The sequence below is a fragment of the Mchenga conophoros genome, linkage group LG8, assembly GCF_057382185.1.
Source record: "Mchenga conophoros isolate Kocher_MC1m ecotype Shallow Benthic linkage group LG8, M_conophoros_male_GT1.1, whole genome shotgun sequence".
In the NCBI taxonomy this organism is placed as follows: Eukaryota; Metazoa; Chordata; class Actinopteri; order Cichliformes; family Cichlidae; genus Mchenga; species Mchenga conophoros.
In genome coordinates this window covers 1,919,792-1,938,912 of record NC_140533.1, presented here as the reverse complement: position 1 = coordinate 1,938,912, position 19,121 = coordinate 1,919,792, and the positions used below count along the sequence as shown (strand labels likewise).

The window sequence follows — 19,121 nt, the reverse complement described above, 5'->3', positions numbered from 1 at the left end:
ATGCAGTTAAGTGAGTTCATCCAACTGTTCCTTCTGTCCAGGTTCTGCAGAATGTTCTGAATCACAGCAACAAGCTGTCCCTGGTGAAAGCTGAGCCAGGCTCTCTGCAGACCTCTGACCTAGGAGGAGTTAAGTCAGAAACTAACGGAGGAGGTGGTGGAGGAACCAGTCCAGGTAACGACGGTGCAAATGCTCCCATCACCCCGCCAGAGTCCCAGTCGCCTCTGCACTTCCTGGCAGACTTGGCAGAGCGGAAATCCAGGGAGGAAAAGAAAGGTGAGAGGAACAGAAGCCACAAATTATTATTAATAATCCGTCCACACCATTAACTCTTTAAGTTTAAATGTTTCGCTGAATGTGTAGTTTGGCTCCGTCCTCTTTTTGTAACAGAAAACAAAGAGTCGGTGGTGCTGGGTAAATCTGTGAAGGAGGACAAAGAAGGGGACAGCCTGGAAGTCCTGCAGCAGTGCAAAACCCCCTCACTGGGTAACAGTACAGAGCAGGGCTCCACACTCAGAGATCTCCTCACCAGCACAGCAGGGAAGCTGAAGCTGGGCTCCACTGACGCAGGAATTGCCTTTGCACCGGTCTACTCCGCTGCTTCACAGGTACACAGAGTCTGCTGTGTTCAGTGTTTAAATATGATTCATACAGGTATAGCCACTTAAAATGGCCTAAACAGCAGATATGGCGATGTCTTGTGTAGCCACCAGGGGGAGCTGTGTGGAGGCACATGCATTTATGTAGCTTGTAAAGTGTACAGGCATTCTGTAATTATACCAGAATCATAACATTGAGCCTAAATACTGATACAGACATCTGTGTGTAGCAGATCAAATACAGATTGTGCAAACTGAACAAGCATGATAGGAGACAGGAAGTGATGCGTGCACTCTGATTATTGGTGACTTCTGATAATGAAAGCATAAAGTGATTATTTAACTGCACTGCTAATGTTCTTGCATAAAATGCAGAAACTAAATGTGAATCATTCATTTCTGGATCCTGAATGCAGCAAGTTTTTTTCTGCACATCTCTGATAAATCGCTGCAATAATTTTAAGGCCAATATTTTTCAGGGACAGATAATTCAATTCAATTCAATTCAATTTTATTTATATAGCGCCAAATCACAACAAAAGTCGCCTCAAGGCGCTTCATAGATACAGAGAAAAACCCAACAATCATATGACCCCCTATGAGCAAGCACTTTGGCGACAGTGGGAAGGAAAAACTCCCTTTTAACAGGAAGAAACCTCCGGCAGAACCAGGCTCAGGGAGGGGCGGCCATCTGCTGCGACCGGTTGGGGAGAGAGAAGGAAGACAGGATAAAGACATGCTGTGGAAGAGAGACAGAGGTTAATAACAGATATGATTCAATGCAGAGAGGTCTATTAATACATAGTGAGTGAGAAAGGTGACTGGAAAGGAAAAACTCAATGCATCATGGGAATCCCCCGGCAGCCTACATCTATTGCAGCATAACAAAGGGAGGATTCAGGGTCACCTGGTCCAGCCCTAACTATATGCTTTAGAAAAAAGGAAAGTTTTAAGCCTAATCTTAAAAGTAGAGATAGTGTCTGTCTCCCGAATCCAAACTGGAAGCTGGTTCCACAGAAGAGGGGCCTGAAAACTGAAGGCTCTGCCTCCCATTCTACTTTTAAATACTCTAGGAACAACAAGTAGGCCTGCAGAGCGAGAGCGGAGCGCTCTAATAGGGTGATATGGTACTACAAGGTCATTAAGATAAGATGGGGCCTGATTATTTAAGACCTTGTATGTGAGGAGCAGGATTTTGAATTCAATTCTGGATTTAACAGGAAGCCAATGAAGGGAAGCCAAAACAGGAGAAATATGCTCTCTCTTTCTAGTCCCTGTCAGGACTCTTGCTGCAGCATTTTGGATTAGCTGAAGGCTTTTCAGGGAGTTTTTTGGACATCCTGATAATAATGAATTACAGTCGTCCAGCCTGGAAGTAATAAATGCATGAACTAGTTTTTCAGCGTCACTCTGAGACAGGATATTTCTAATTTTAGAGATGTTGCACAAATGGAAGAAAGCAGTCTTACATATTTGTTTAATATGTGCATTGAAGGACATGTCCTGGTCAAAAATGACTCCAAGGTTCCTCACCGCGTTACTGGAGGCCAAGGTAATGCCATCCAGAGTAAGAATCTGATTAGATACCATATTTCTAAGATTTTCAGGGCCGAGTACAATAACCTCAGTTTTATCTGAATTAAGAAGCAGAAAGTTAGCGGCCATCCAGGTCTTTATGTCTTTAAGACATTCCTGCAGTTTAACTAATTGGTGTGTGTTATCTGGCTTCATGGACAGATAGAGCTGGGTGTCATCTGCATAGCAGTGAAAATGTATGCTATGTCTTCTAATGATACTGCCTAAGGGAAGCATGTATAATGTAAACAGAATTGGTCCTAGCACTGAACCCTGTGGAACTCCATAATTAACCTCAGTGTGTGAAGAGGACTCTCCATTTACATGCACGAATTGGAGTCTATTAGATAGATATGATACAAACCACTGCAGCGCAGTACTTGTAATACCTACAGCATGTTCTAATCGCTCTAATAGGATATTATGATCAACAGTATCGAACGCTGCACTGAGGTCTAGCAGGACAAGCACAGAGATGAGTCCACTGTCAGAGGCCATAAGAAGATCATTTGTAACCTTCACTAAAGCTGTTTCTGTGCTGTGCTGAGCTCTGAAACCTGACTGAAACTCTTCAAATAAACCATTCCTCTGCAGATGATCTGTTAGCTGTTTGACAACTACTCTTTCAAGGATTTTTGATATGAAAGGAAGGTTGGAGATTGGCCTATAATTAGCTAAGACTGCTGGGTCTAGAGATGCTTTTTGAGTAAAGGTTTAACTACAGCCAGCTTGAAGGCCTGTGGTACATAGCCGATTATTAGAGATAGGTTGATCATATTTAAGATCGAAGAATTAATTAATGGCAGGACTTCTTTGAGCAGTTTTGTAGGAATGGGGTCTAAAAGACACGTTGATGGTTTGGAGGAAGTAATTATTGAAGTTAACTCAGAAAGATCAATTGGAGAAAAAGAGTCTAACTTAATATCAATGGTACTAAGAGTAGCTGTAGATAATATTACATCTGTGGGATGATTATTGGTAATTTTTTCTCTAATGATAAAAATTTTATTTGTGAAGAAGTTCATGAAGTCATTACTAGTTAACGTTAAAGGGATGGTTGGCTCAAAAGAGCTCTGACTTTTTGTCAGCCTGGCTACAGTGCTGAAGAGAAACCTAGGGTTGTTCTTATTTTCTTCAATCAGTGATGAATAGTAAGATGTTCTGGCTTTGCGGAGGGCTTTCTTATAAAGCAGCAAACTATTTCTCCAGGCTAAATGATGATCCTCTAAATTTGTGACACGCCATTTCCTCTCCAGATTACGAGTCATCTGCTTTAGGGTACGTGTTTCAGAATTATACCATGGAGTCAGGTACTTCTGATTTGAGGCCTTAGTTTTCACAGGAGCTACAGTATCCAGAGTCGTACGTAGTGAGGAGGTGAAATTATTAACAAGATAATCGACCTCTGTTGGGGTAGCGTTCAGATAGCTGCTTTGCTCTGTGTTGGTACAGGGCATTGGAGATGATAACAGTGGGTGGATTATATTCTTAAACTTAGTTACAGTGCTTTCAGAAAGACATCTACTTTGATAAAGTCTACTCTTCACCGCTGTGTAATCAATTATTGTAAATGTAAATGTTATCAGGAAATGATCAGACAGGAGAGGGTTTTCAGGAAACACTGTTAAATGTTCAGGTTCGATGCCATATGTTAAAACAAGATCTAGAGTGTGATTAAAGTGGTGGGTGGGTTCTTTTACATTTTGAGAGAAACCAATTGAGTCTAATAACAGATTAAATGCCATGTTGAGGCTGTCATTTTTAGCATCTACATGGATGTTAAAATCAGCCACAATAATTATTTTATCTGAGCTCAGAACTAAATTAGATATAAAGTCTGAGAAATCAGACAGAAACTCTGTGTAAGGCCCAGGTGGACGATAGATGATAACAAGTAAGACTGGTTTCTGAGTTTCACAGCTGGGGTGGACAATGTTAAGCATCAGGCTTTCAAATGAATTAAAAGTCTGTCTTGGTCTTTCATTAATTAATAGGCTGGTGTGAAAAATTGCTGCCCAGATAAGAGCCCAGACTATCATTAGGTCAGTGACAAATATGCTCTCCATGCCTGGCAGTGGTTCTGAACACTCGTACACAGCCCTCTTTGCAGGAAGTATTTACAGAACACTGTTATAAAAATCATTTTCCCAAACTTTATGACATTTTTAAAATTAGGCCTGTATAGATCCTCAGTCATCCAGGTCATGGTAGTCTGAGGAGCTTGGAGCAAAAAGTGACTGGACCGGAAGTTTCAGCCGAGAAGCTTCTTTAGTTCTAATCGGTTCTCTGACAGCGGTTTCACCCCAGACCTCTGCTGATAGTGACCCATGACTTTCACGTCGTGGTTCATTGGATGAGCCACATGATCAACAGTGGGTCAGCCACCCTCTGAAGAGAGGGCTCCCACTAGGACCTAAATACCCCGGAACTCTCCACCATTTGGTCTTAGAACTGAAGAAGCTTTCTGGATCAGAGATGAGACGCCTTCAAGAAACTTAAAGAAGTCAGTTCTCTTTTCTTTTCAAGCTCCTTCTTTCAGGAACTGAATCAGAGAAAGACCAACCTTCAAACTCTCTTATAGAAAGTTACAGTGACAGTCTCCCCTCGCTTAGTCACAATATAGACAAATGATGGGTGGCTCAAGACTTTTGCACAGTTTAAAGAAATTTAAAGGATACATTAAGTTGTAACCCAAAAAACAAATGCAGGACATGCTCACAATTCAAACAGGAGTCTGAACAAGTAACAAAGCAGCAAACGGTAGGATAACTGATCACCTCCACTTCTGTTTTTGGATGTAAGAGGATGTTTGTGTGCAATCATTTATTTTTTTATTTATTTAAGCTGCACCTATTCTTTTAGATTTTTGCTCCAAGGAGCCAGACTTTTGTGTAATTGTCTAAAGCGGCCTCGAGCCATAGTTCTCCCGTCTTTCTGAAACTCTTTAAAGTTTATCTTTGGACATGGGCTGCTTTTTCAGTCCAGTCCTACCCGACCACTTCCCATGTCCCAGCATAATGTAAAGAAAGGAAAAAGAAACAGAAGCCACAGGTTTTTATTTCCTGTAATATGTGTGATCCTCTTTCCTTTTTCTGTAGACTGGGAAGGGTGGGCGGAGCATGCCCAATATCCTCGATGACATCATTGCTTCGGTTGTAGAGAATAAAATCCCCGCCAGCCGCCAGAACATCACCACTAAGTTGTCAGCGAAGCAAGAGCCCATCACCCTAAGTATCAACAATAACGCCCCAGCTGAGGAAGCCAAAGCAGAGAAGAAGAAGTCAGCACCTGTTACTGCAGCAGAAGCGGAGGACTCGAGCAGTCAGCATCCAGACATCCCTCACTGCTGGCTGAACAACAGACGGCTACTGTGGCTCAGAGATCACCGCAACCAGAACAACTGGAAGCTCTTCAGAGAGTGTTGGAAGCTCGGACAGGTGCACATCCGTGTACAGCAAGTCGGTTTAGCAGTGCTCCACTAAGCTTCATCACCCTGGTGTTGAGATGCATTGTGTGTCTTGTGTGTTTGTGTAGCCTGTGCTGGTGTCTGGGATCCATAAGCGACTGAATGCCAGTCTGTGGAAGGCCGACTCCTTCAACCAGGAGTTTGCAGACCATCAGGGAGACCTCCTGAACTGCAAAGACCAGGTGCTGTCCAACTCTGGGATCAAGGAGTTCTGGGATGGATTTGAAGACATCACCAGTAAGTTCATCTGCATTTAGTCTTGTGAGCATTACTATGGTAAACCATCAGTGACCGAGTCTGACTGGATCCTTTGCAACTGTTCAGAGCGACCAAAGTCCAAAGATGGCGAGCCCATGGTTTACCGACTGATGGACTGGCCATCTGGAGAAGAGTTTATGGCCCTCATGCCTTCAAGGTACACAGCACCGGTGTTGATCCTCAGACTGCTTTTAAAAACAGGTCTGAAGGTACGTAAATGACTCAGTAGTGACGACGAAACCGTCTAAATACAAGTATTCATTGCAGATATGATGACTTGATGAAGAACCTGCCTCTGCCAGAGTACTCTGATCCAGAAGGGAACCTCAACCTGGCTTCTCACCTGCCTTCATTCTTTGTCAGGCCAGATCTGGGGCCAAGACTCTGTTGTGCCTATGGTAAGAGGAGCCGTCAGTTTATATCTAGCAGTGCCAGATTCTGCTCATCAGAATCAACTTTCTGGGGCTCATCGTGACATTGATTTCTTTGTTCCTACAAAGAAACTTGAAAATGATGCTGAGTGTGTCAAGGTTGCCTCCACGTTCCCAGTTGGAGTCGAGGTTTCCCAGAAAACCATTTTCTTTGAGAAGAAAGCCCTCCCACCAACACTAGCTGTTATTTTGAGTTTCAGTCCCCAGGACATAAAAACTACACATTTAAAGGTCTTAAATCGCATCTTATTTACCAGCTCATTACTTTTTTGGCATAGATGACCACATATATAATATAATGTGGGCGATCGTGGCTCAAGAGTTGGGAGTTCGCCTTGTAATTGGAAGGTTGCTGGTTTGAGCCCCGACTCAGACAGTCCTGGTCGTTGTGTCCTTGGGCAAGACACTTCACCTACCGCCTACTGGTGTTGGCCAGAAGGGCCGATGGCACGATATGGCAGCCTCGCTTCTGTCAGTGCGCCCCAGGGCAGCTGTGGCTACAACCCTAGCTGCCTCCACCAGTGTGTGAATGGGTGGATGACTGGGTGTGTAAAGCGCTTTGGGGTCCTTAGGGGGGGACTCGTAAAAGCGCTATACAAATACAGGCCATTTACCATAATACTCAGAACTATGTGTATAAAGTTCCACACATGCATTATTTTAAGTGCTCTTATGGTGTCACTGTAGGTGTAGCTGCATCTCAGGACCAGGACTTTGGGACTGCAAAACTCCACGTGGAAGTGTCCGATGTGGTCTCTGTTCTGGTCTATGTTGGAATAGCCAAAGGCAATGGAGTCCTGTCCAAAACTGGTAAGGCTGGTGAAACGTGTGAGGGCTAACAGGAGCTGTTAGCATTACCTGAATCGCTGGCTGAGAGAAACTTTGTCAAAGAGTCAAAATGGAGAAAACTAAACATGAGTTAATCTGTGGTTTGTTTACTGTATTATGTCATAAACTAAACGACTGTTAGTTTAGATTTTTGAGAGCTGAATGACATAGATACAGTTTGACAAAGGTCATTGTTAAAAAATGATAATACATGAACGACGAGTTTGTTTTTCTGAAGGAGTGTTGAAGCGTCTGGAAGAGGAGGATCTAGATGAGGGGGTTCGAAAGAGATTAAAAGACTCGAGTGAAACACCAGGGGCGCTGTGGCACATCTACCTCAACAGAGACATGGACAAAGTCCGAGACTTCCTGCACAAGGTCGGCACTCGCAGAAACACACTCAAAACGTGAATTTAGTGAATTTCAGCGTAGCGCTGACCTAGAAAACCCTTTTCCTCCCCTTCAACAACAACCACCTCAGCTCTCTAAGGAGCAGGGTTTGGACGTGTCGCTGGACCAGGACTCCATCAGAAAGCACGCATGGTACCTGAGCAGGAAGCAGCGTCAGCGGCTGCTGGATGAGCATGGCGTCCAGGGCTGGACAGTCGTTCAATTCCTGGGAGACTCTGTCCTTATACCTGCAGGGGCCATGCATCAGGTATTTACCACACACACACACTGATCACTAACTGATAAGGACAACACGTCCAACTCTACCAAATGTAATGCAGCAGAAATGAAATCAGTCTAATAGTCGGCGGCCTCTTTGTGAAGCGCACAATTAAAATAGAGGAAGTGATGGTGTTTGATGTTTCATAGTTTAAACTGAATGCAGCGTAGTTGACATTATTTCTTATTATTCTTATTGCACAGTGGAGCTTTCACACAGTTTCACACAGTTTGGGTGATGGTGTGATTGTACGTAATATTGTGGCAGCAGATGGTTTACACAAACTAGTCATTTTGAGTGTGCCTGAGCTGCTGCTGGGTCAGGTTTCAAAGACGTCAGGCTCTGCGTGCGTGGCGTTTCAAACAGTCATCAGCTGTGAGGACTGGTTACTATAGTAACTAACTAACTAGAAACGCACACTCAGACACACAGCTGCCAAACAAGATTCAAGTTTTGAAACAACTGCTTCCCTACAGAAAACTCTCAGGAAACGTCTTTCACCGTGAGTGAAAGACGTTTCCAGTCTACAAAATATCCCGTTGTTACATTATCATATCTGTAGTGTTTATCATGGTGGTAACAGTGTAAAGACACATGGTTGCCTGTGGGGGAGAGACGGGGAGGAGGCTGCGCTTCATCTCTGAGAGATCCATACATGCTGTCTCAAACGTGACTGGGTGAAAGAGGACAATGGAGCTACGCTCTGATGTATATAATATACATGTAGAGCAAAAGGTTTGGGCGGGAAAGAAAGACTTCTGTTTCAAATGATTCTCCACGCCGTCTTTAGAGCAGGTCACATGATCATTCCGTGGCAGGAAAAATCTAATTTTTCTTAAAATTTATACTGATGTTGTGAAAAAACCATAAAAGCTATCGAAGCATGGTTTTAGTCAATAACAGTCCAAAGTCTTGTGACCCATGTGATGTTTGAATGATGTTTCTGTGATCAACTCTGGCCGAGCAGTAGGCCTTCAAAGTGGCCTGCGTTTGTGCCTTTTTCAGATGTGTTCCCATTCAAATGAATGGGGAACAATTAAAAATCTATTCGTTTTGGGGAATTTTGCAAAAACCACCAAAATCCCCGGCACACCGTACCCAATCGAGCCGCTTGAAACGATATATGGAAGCGTTGTCTCAAAGCTACGACGCGTTTCGCTGCAAAGGTTTAGGCAGAAGAAGAAAAATAAGAAGAAGAATATTAAATCTGCATAGGCACACTCAATTATCGATGTGTTTGGCTTATTTTTACTTGATATTCTGTGATTGTTGCAGGTCCAAAACCTCCACAGCTGTGTTCAAGTCATCAATGACTTTGTGTCTCCTGAGCACGTGGCTAACTCCTTCCACCTGACCCAGGAGCTACGACCCAACAACGAGGAGGTCAACTATGAAGACAAACTACAGGTAATACAATACACGCCACACAAAAAGCGTCAGCAGAACACCGAGCACAGCAGTCTCGTTGTGGTTAAAGCTCTGTGGCTGAGTTAGACTCCGTCTCCGTATCGTCTGTATTCTGCTGCGTTTGTGTTTGAAAACCAAAGCGAAGTCTGTCAGAGGGGCAGTCATCATCAGAGGGATCTTATTGTGTCAGATAACGACATGAAAATGCTCCACAGTGGGAGGTCAAGTTCAGTGACTCTTGGTGAAGCCTAGCAGCTAGCAGTTCTACACGAGTCAGTCAGAGCAGCCATACCTTCACTGCTGCTGCACGCTTGTTATGAAATATCCACACAGGGGAAAAAACATTTTGGGGGGCAGACTGTGAACACAGCTTTTAATGCTGGTTGGTTATATGGCAACCTATGGGAATGGACTTGTTTGTGGAGCCTCAAGGGGTCCTCAGAGGAACGGCAGCTTCTCAGGTCCAAAGGTTGCTGCTTGGCAGTACTGGGTGTGTGTCTGCGATTTGACAGGCTGCTTGACGTTTGAGATTTGAACATAAGTCTTGTAAAAGAAATGGATGAGGTCCAGCACTTACACCGTGTCGCCTTGCTGTTTCCCTGCAGGTGAAGAACATCCTGTATCATTGTGTGAAGGAGGCAGCGAGTTCCCTTAGAAAGAGCGGCTCTGAGAAAGACGACGAGGAACACAACTCATGATGCCTCGCCCTTTCCACACCCTCCTCCTTCTGCCATGGAGGGCTGTGTCACGTGACCACAATAAATGGCTGGCTCAAAGCTGGTCATGTGATCCAGAGGACCTCACAGTGTGACCCACATTCATGTCACACATCCAGTGGCCAGTGAGAGGCACTGCCGCCCTTGTCATCACCCCAAACCTTTAGTGCCAAGAGGAGACAAATTGAAGAGCAGCTGGGCTGAGAGGGCTGAAAGCCCCACAGGCTCCAAACACAAAGCGAACGCTGGCTGGGAGCCTCACTAGAGCCAGTGTGATGGAGTGAATCAGCACTACAAACCTCCAAACGCGTCTGCATCCAGCTGAAATGCAGTTTCCACGGAGGCTCAGACTGTCGTAGCAGCACTGGTGGAGCCGCGCTCACTGCTTTGGACGATAAAGGCCAGGAACTCTAACCTATGGCAGCAGCTAACACAGCTGATGGCGTCAGCATCACCAGCAGCATTAGGATCAAAACTGGCATCTCTGATGTTTCGAAAGGCAAAAAGACACACGAGGGCGGAAAATGCAAACCAGAAATCTCAGCTGTTTTAGTCAGTAGCCTCTGCTGCTCCCTCGTTTCTCGTTCCTTCGTGTCGTTCTTGTCCTTTTTTCTAGTTTTGTTGTGCTTTTTTTTCAGGATTTCTTTCATCTAACCTTGTTTTATCTCCTCTGTGAAGATGTATTTATTTCATAGCTCTATTAAATGCAGTGTTATTGAAACAAAATGCATTATGTAAATGTGAGTTGTACAGTTTGTTTTCTTTTGCTGTTTTTCAGTTGTAATACGGCTCTACTGTGATGGAGGACACACACACACACACACACCAGCTAATGCCTGTACTTTGGGAAATGTTGACGCTCTACAGTCCTCATGCCATAAATACATTTTCTGAAAATGACCTGCCAAACTATTGTAGACTGTGTAAAGTTGTATTATGTAAAGGAAAAAACAAACGAAATGGCTTATACACGTCAGCATTTTATGAAATAAGTATTTGCTGTAAAAATGAGACATTTACAGAAAAGATGTAATTTATTTAAGAAAAGAATTGATTGTCTTGTTTTTGTTAGGATTTACTATGGTGACATTTTGAAGTTAAAACATAAAATAAAGAAAAAATGAACTATAATATGTACATATATACATCCACTGAGGTATTTTTTTAAAACATGGCTTGCTTCAATTTCAAATTTTAACTTGCAAGTGTTACATGCTTTGTACATTGAAGTTCAAAAGGGTTTTACATTTTCCATTAAAATGGATTTATCTAAGATTTGCTTTTGTGTTTTTGATTGAGGGCTGAGGGTGAACGGGAGCTGTTCACAGGGTGCCGTCTCCTTTTCCCGACCTCTGGGTGGGAGAACTGATAAGGACAAACGACGTCACAGCGGTTTCCTTAATGTGACACAGATGTGTTGAAACTACAATGTGCAGAAGATGTGCATCTTAATTCGTTAATTCATTTTATGCAGGTCATTCAATCCAAGCAGCCTGTGAATATTTCACTGCTATGCAGATGACACCAGCTCTATCTGTGCATGAAGCCAGATAACACACACCAATGAGTTAAACTGCAGGAATGTCTTAAAGACATAAAGACCTGGATGGCCGCTAACTTTCTGCTTCTTAGTTCAGATCAAACTGAGGTTATTGTACTCGGCCCTGAAAATCTTAGAAATAAGGGCGTAGATTTGGTGTTGGCGTTGGTGGGGACGGATGATTCGACCACCCAACCTGCCCCGTTTCTCTTTTTCCTTTTTGTCTTTGCTTCTTGATAAAAGGAGAAATATACTTGCCTACATATGCTATTCTACCTGCTTTTAAACCATTTAAAATTACAATTCATAGTTTTATGTGAATTATATAATGTTAAGTTACTATTAAACAAATGACGAAGTATTTTAGGCTTTAGTTTACTTCAGCCACATTCCATATAAATCAGGTAACATACAAAAGTAAAAATAGCTTCAAATACAGTCATGACAATAAAAGAATATGACTTTAAGGACTTAACAACATTACTTCAGTTACACCAACATCTCTGACACATCAGCACTAAGGCAACACTGAGTGACCTGCTGGGTTTGGTCCATAAAACTGCTCGTCTAAGATGACCACAGAGTCAAAGATCTCTCAGCAAAGTTATGCAACATTTTGGGCTCTATACAAACATCACTGATGACTCATCAGTGATGTTTGCAGGCTGAGTGCATTTTTAAAACAATTTGTGCAAACTGCACTACAAGGTGGAATATTTGCAAAATCATGACTATTCATGACATTTTGTCTCAAAGATGAACCCTATGAATACGTCAGTGCCATTAGGATGAAATTATTGTGTCAGCAACATTAGACATATAATTCTAACAGCCTCTGTAAACTAATATCCGGGCTGCTCGAGGCTCCGTTTTCTCTGACTGAGACTGAGAGAACTAACAGTGCTGCCTGCTGTGCAAACACGTTCTTCATGGTTACATACAGTTTCAGACTGATGTGGGCCAAAGCCTGGCACAGCCTGTGACGTTATTGTGACACATTTTATGAGTGAGCTTGGCTTCAAGTGACTCACAGGTTTCTTTGAAAAACACTTTCTTGTATCCAGGTTCTTTGCTGCCGTCCTCCTCTCCTCCTCCTCGCAGCGCAGGTTTGCCGCTGCTGAAACAAAACAGAGCTCCCTGAAAGGCTCAGCCAATCACATTGGCCATATTTGTCACATGACGTAGGACTCCAGTAGAGAAGTAATTTCACTCTTTCTGCACCGCTGGGTGACTGAGACGCTGACAGATCGGTTTTTCTTTCTATCGGGTTTGTTTTTCTTTATTCGAGGAGATCAAATTATGGGTGGGGACATGTCCCTTCCGTCCATGCCAAATCTACGCCCATGAAATATGGTATCTAACCAGATTCTTACTCTGGATGGCATTACCTTGGCCTCCAGTAACACTGTGAGGAACCTTGGAGTCATTTTTGACCAGGACATGTCCTTCAATGCACATATTAAACAAATATGTAAGACTGCTTTCTTCCATGTGTGCAACATCTCTAAAGTCAGAAATATCCTGTCTCAGAGTGACGCTGAAAAACTAGTTCATGCATTTATGAAAAGCCTTCAGCTGATCCAAAATGCTGCAGCAAGAGTCCTGACAGGGACTAGAAAGAGAGTAACTCACCTCTTTCCCTGCGCCAGCTGAACTTTGACAGTTTATAATAAGTTAACATAATCAAATCACTGTGTTACACAACACTAACGCAAACAACAAGTTCAACTTCTGATGCAGTTGCAGGACGCATGGTGCAGCTAGTAAGACAGAAGCATGAGCATACACCCTGTGCGCATTAGTATACAGTACTTCCATTTCACCAGAAGAGGACGCTACGGGTCAATCCTGAAGTTATTTGGAGGTTACAACTGGATTTATGGAGGGTAACTGTACTTTTTATTTTACTCTTTACTATGGAGTGAAACCCACAAAGACACGGAGAATGTGGGAACCACAAACCCTTTGTTGTGAGGTGACACTGCACATGCTCAGTGGCACACGGCTCCACTGAGCACGATGAGAGTCTACAGAACTCTGTGTTCAGTAATTCTAGCAACTACAGAAGAACATTTGATTTCCACAAATCAGAATAAAGGGAATGAAATAAATTCATGAATCTTCACTAAATGAGGCTGAATGTCAGCACTGGGTAAGTAATTACCACAGTGATTACCATCGCAGCTAACTGCCCTGAGAGCGCAGACACGAGGAATCCCACACTCAGGTTCACAGTGGGAGCAGTGTCTTTTAGAGATAGTTATACTCATGCATATTCCTGATTAGGAAGGTGTTAAAATAAATTACTGCAGGTAAGAGCTTTGTCCTGGGTTAAACCTCTGCAGCTCTGATTAACATGTGGGTGCTCGTCCTCAGCCCGAGCCATGATTTCTACTCTGTGACCAGTTTAGTTTGAAAACTGAAGGTCACATTTGTGCTGAAACCAGTAGTGTGTGTGCGTGTGTGCGTGTCTGCGTGTACGTGCATGTGTGTGTGTGAGAGAGGAACAGTGCTGACTTGACTGATGCTGGGATCACCTCCTATTCATACTGAAGTGGAAACACACACGCGATCCTGCTCTCCATTACATAAGCTGAAAATGTGCTGTGTGTGTGTGTGTGTGTGTGTGGAGTACACTGAGGCAGGAGTTCATCACTGGGTTCAGAGAAAGGTCACTGTCTCTCTTGCCTTTTTGCTTTTCGTTTCTCGCTCTGTTTTTTTAAATTATTCTTTTAAAACGTTTTTTCCATTTGCAGTTTTTGGGGCATGCGTGTCATTACGGAGCTTTACTTCTTTCTTTCTTGTTTTGAAGCCTTTCCAAAGAGTCGGCCCTGTAACCAGAGGAAGTGTGTTCAGGGTTCAGCCACAGGTTACTTGTAACACAACTCCCCCCAAAAGTGAGTCGTCCCCTATAGACAGCACTGTCAAAGTGCCTGAACAGCATTAAAAAGCACGTTTGCACACACAGATGAACAATGGTCGGGATTTTGTTTTCTTTTTCCAAATGATGAGTAAGACTTAAAAGTAACCACGAGTCATAACTTCCACTAATTCCGGTTACTGTCCGGACTTTTCCAACAGGATTGTGCTGCTGAGTGTCTGTCGTTACAAACAACATGCTGTGTGGTACAGACTATCAAGGAAGATTTTTACTGAGTGAAGCTATTGTGTTTTGTTAGTGTCTGTGCTCTACAGCTGATAATTTCCACCCCAGTTTATATCCAAATATGCTTGTTTCAACGTCATAAATGTTAACGTTCACCGCTGCCGGTACTTTAACGCCGAGGCTACACAAAGCAATAGGTGACGTTACAGTTGTTACATCCATGCTGTATATACTCAGCTGCTTCACATAGTTTGTTACATGTATAAATAAACATGATGCATTTCTATCAGCTGGTTCACAAACATTTTATCAGAGTTTAGTAGTTTCCAGTTCCTTATGCTCTGACCCTGAGCTTGTCAGGACTCATACTCCTAGATGTTAGTATTCGTAGCATAAGTGAAGGACTTTTAGTTTGATTTTGTGTCAAACTTTCTGGCTTTTGTTCCACAGAACTTTTTTATTCTGTTTTTCTTTAATAACTGCATTTGTATTTAAGCAGAAGTACATTATTCTTTTAAGTCTCCATGGTTTCCTCTTTTGTCACATGCACCCACAACAGAAAACCCTTTTTACTTACATTTCCATCTCCCCTCCAATCCCCAAACCCACAGATGTATTTAATGAAACAACATTTTAAGACTTATTTTCATAGTGTTTGGCCAAAACACTGTGACTTGTTTTTCCTTTGCTTTCTGTGTGTATCTGTGTGTGAAGTGCTTCCAACTGTCAGTGTGTACAAATAGCAGCTGTTCCTCAAAGTGAGGTGAGGTATCATAAATTGTGAGTGTTGACAGCAGGCAGCCTGCTGCTCCCCCCGTCTGTGCCTGCAGCACACACATGTACCTGAACATGAGGTCATCTCATACAGGCTGCTTCAGTCTGACTGTGAAAGCAGCAGGTAACAAAACCAAATCAGAGACGATGCAGATTAAAAAAGAGATGATTCAACCAAAACCAACCAATCATTGCTGAGGAGCCTTAATCGAGGCTCTGAACCCACCCGAGGCTCTGCTTGATATTGTAAATGTGGGCACTTCACCTGTCTGTCCTTTCACTCCTCACCACGTTTTAACCTTTACTCTTCAAACATTGTGAGAACCTCTGCTGTCAAGATAAGATAACACTGTGATGAATTTCTTTTAATGAGTTGGAGCGGGCGATCGTGGCTCAAGAGTTGGGTGTTCGTCTTGTAATCGGAAGGTTGCCGGTTCGAGCCCCGGCTTGGACAGTCTCGGTCGTTGTGTCCTTGGGCAAGACGCTTCACCCGTTGCCTACTGGTGGTGGTCAGAGGGCCCGGTGGCGCCAGTGTCCGGCAGCCTCGCCTCTGTCAGTGCGCCCCAGCTGTGGGTACAATGTAGCTGCCATCACCAATGGGTGGATGACTGGATATGTAAAGCGCTTTGGGGTCCTTAGGGACTAGTAAAGCGCTATACAAATACAGGTCATTTACCTTCTTTCTTTCTTTTTCTGTTTTTTATTTTTTCTTTCTTCTATTTTTCTTTAATTTTTTATTTTCTGTTTTTTCTTCTTTTTTCTATTTTTCTTTAATTTTTTCTGTTTTTTTTTCTTTTTTCCATTTTTCTTTAATTTTTTCTGTTTTTTTTTTCTTTTTTCTTTTTTCCATTTTTCTTTAATTTTTTCTGGTTTTTCTTCTTTTTTTCTTTTTTCTATTTTTCTTTCATTTTTTCTGTTTTTCCTTCTTTTTTCTTTTTTCTTTAATTTTTCTGTTTTTTTCTTTTTCTTTTTCCTTTTCTCTTTTCTGTTTTCTTTTTTCTATTTTTCTTTAATTTTTTCTGTTTTTTCTTCTTTTTTCTTCTTTTTTCTATTTTTCTTTAATTTTTTCTGTTTTTTCTTCTTTTTCTTTTTTCTATTTTTCTTTAATTTTTTCTGTTTTTTCTTCTTTTTTCTTCTTTTTTCTATTTTTCTTTAATTTTTTCTGTTTTTTCTTCTTTTTATTTTTTCTATTTTTCTTTAATTTTTCTGTTTTTTTCTTCTTTCTTCTTTTTTCTATTTTTCTTTAATTTTTCTGTTTTTTTCTTCTTTCTTCTTTTTTCTTTTTTCTTTAATTTTTCTGTTTTTTTTTCTTTTTTCCATTTTTCTTTAATTTTTTCTGGTTTTTCTTCTTTCTTCTATTTTTCTTTATTTTTCTTTCATTTTTTCTGTTTTTCCTTCTTTTTTCTTTTTTCTTTAATTTTTCTGTTTTTTTTCTTTTTCTTTTTCCTTTTCTCTTTTCTCTTTTGTTTTCTTTTTTCTATTTTTCTTTAATTTTTTCATTTCTGTTTTTTCTTCTTTTTTCTATTTTTCTTTAATTTTTTCTTTTCTGATTTTTCTTCTTTTTTCTATTTTTCTTTAATTTTTTCTTTTCTGATTTTTCTTCTTTTTTCTATTTTTCTTTAATTTTTTCTTTTCTGATTTTTCTTCTTTTTTCTATTTTTCTTTAATTTTTTCTTTTCTGTTTTTTCTTCTTTTTTCTATTTTTCTTTAATTTATTTCTTTTTTCCCTTTTTTTGAGCCTTTACCTGGTCCTACCTGGTCTCTTTCCTCTCATGGTTATGATGGTAAGAAAACCCTTTAAAACGTGGTGTCCACTGAAGCTTGGTGGTGTGAGATGCTGGGGTTTAGTGACACAAGACACAAATCACTGTAATGTGATTCAATTCAATTCACTTTTATTGAGAACATCAGTCGCCTCAAGACGTTTTCTAAGTTCTAAATTTGGATGTGAAAGGAATAACTTGGAATGGTTTTAAATCTGGTGGTGGATTTTTGGGACACCTTCATCTTCAGTGTTATTCATCAAACCTGTCAAATTACACACCATCAGTTTGCAAAGCAGAGTTTCTTAAATTTCTCGAGCTCTAGCTGAATTAACTTTGATGACATTGCTGTGACATCACATGAGTATTTGAAGTCATTTGTCACAGGATGCCTACAACAATAGAATAAAATCATGTTTAGCCACCTTTGTAGGAGCAGTTTTACACAATAAGATTGATGACGTTTCGTAAAGGTTTAAATTATTACTTCGTTTTAGGGTTAAAATTAGAAATATTTTAGCTTATCATGGTTTGAGGTAGCACTCACATAGTTATGACGATTGAATTTTGGATAGGAAGGGATTCATTTCTTTACAAAGATAACAAAATTGTGAGTGTATTTGTGTGGCTACACTTCTCTTGGACTGTTTTTGCAGTAATCGTTGGCACATTAACCATTTGCACTGAAGCGCCTTCAGTTTTGCACCATTTCTCTCTGAACCTGAGCAGAAAGTAAAGGATTGTGCACTTCAGAATTCAATGCTGTGGAAGAGAGCCAGAGATTAATAATAAGTAATGATTCAGTGCAAAGAGGTCTGTTAACACAGTGAGTGAGGAAGAAACACCCAGTGCATCATGGGAATCCCCGGCAGCCTACGTCTATTGCAGCATAACTAAGGGAGGATTCAGGGTGACCTGGTCCAGCCCTAACTATATGCTTTAGCAAAAAGGAAAGTTTGAAGCCTAATCTTGAAAGTAGAGATAGTGTCTGTCTCCTGAATCCAAACTGGAAGCTGGTTCCACAGAAGAGGGGCCTGAAAACTGAAGGCTCTGCCTCCCATTCTACTTTTAAATACTCTAGGAACAACAAGTAGGCCTGCAGAGCGAGAGCGAAGTGCTCTAATAGGGGGATATGGTACTACAAGGTCATTAAGATAAGATGGGGCCTGATTATTTAAGACCTTGTATGTGAGGAGCAGGATTTTGAATTCTGGATTTAACAGGAAGCCAAAACAGGAGAAATCTGCTCTCTTTCTCTAAACTTGTGATGTATTTACTGTTTCTTTTGAAACATCAGGGAGGTTAGAGGTGCAGTGACCTTTGGAGGCACTCCATGTCTCTCGCACTGAACTCATTTAATTGCTTAAAAAAGGTGGATTATATATATATTTACACCACCAGCTGAAATGGCACTAAAGCGCAAGAACAATGTCTGTGAGCATAAATTATCTGTCAGTTGCAGTAGGTCGATCTGTGCATGGATTCAGTATTGTGTAAATGCAGGAGCACAGAGATCCCAGACCGCTCAGTGGAAGATGCACCAAGTGGTAAAGAGAAGAAAGTCTTTGACTCTGAAAACCCTTCAGCGATGTCACAGTAACAAAAGCAGTTACTAATGGGTCAAACACAACTGGCTGGTGTGGTTGTTGCACTCGTTCTGTGGAAGCCCTGCACTGAAACATGTCAAACACAGACGCTCGCCCCACTGTTCTTGCTCTCTTTTCATAAAATGTGTTGACTCTTTGTGGCTCAGCCTCACAGATTAATATACGTGGAGGTTGCAGCCCCCCACCATGTCTTCACCAACGTGAACACGCACAAGGCTTGCCAGACACACCTGGGTGTGTGTGTGTGTGTGTGTGTGTGTAAGCATGCCTCCATTTGGGTCACTGAGGTTTGAACCAGAGGTGTGTTTGTCATTCATCACACAAACCAGCTCTCCAATACTCTCTGAAGCATTCCTTCTGTCACCATATTCCACAGTCCTT

At 41.7% G+C, this 19,121-nt stretch overlaps 1 protein-coding gene across 6 annotated transcripts in view; it reads left to right on the top strand.

The window, feature by feature from the left end:
* Positions 1-11,223, top strand: part of jmjd1cb (jumonji domain containing 1Cb) — a 125,462-nt gene extending 114,239 nt beyond the window's left edge. For 4 of the 6 annotated variants that reach the window (XM_085283578.1, XM_085283576.1, XM_085283579.1 and 1 more), the window contains 11 exons: positions 42-276; positions 364-608; positions 5,273-5,611; positions 5,709-5,877; positions 5,965-6,055; positions 6,166-6,296; positions 7,017-7,139; positions 7,396-7,535; positions 7,639-7,815; positions 9,103-9,234; positions 9,840-11,223. In XM_085283578.1, coding sequence (XP_085139704.1) covers positions 42-276; positions 364-608; positions 5,273-5,611; positions 5,709-5,877; positions 5,965-6,055; positions 6,166-6,296; positions 7,017-7,139; positions 7,396-7,535; positions 7,639-7,815; positions 9,103-9,234; positions 9,840-9,932 — 1,875 coding nt within the window. In that variant the 3' untranslated portion in view covers positions 9,933-11,223. The remainder of the gene's footprint in view (positions 1-41; positions 277-363; positions 609-5,272; positions 5,612-5,708; positions 5,878-5,964; positions 6,056-6,165; positions 6,297-7,016; positions 7,140-7,395; positions 7,536-7,638; positions 7,816-9,102; positions 9,235-9,839) is intronic. The other 2 variants (XM_085283581.1, XM_085283577.1) reach the window with 1 other exon arrangement.
* Positions 11,224-19,121: the final 7,898 nt, after the last annotated feature.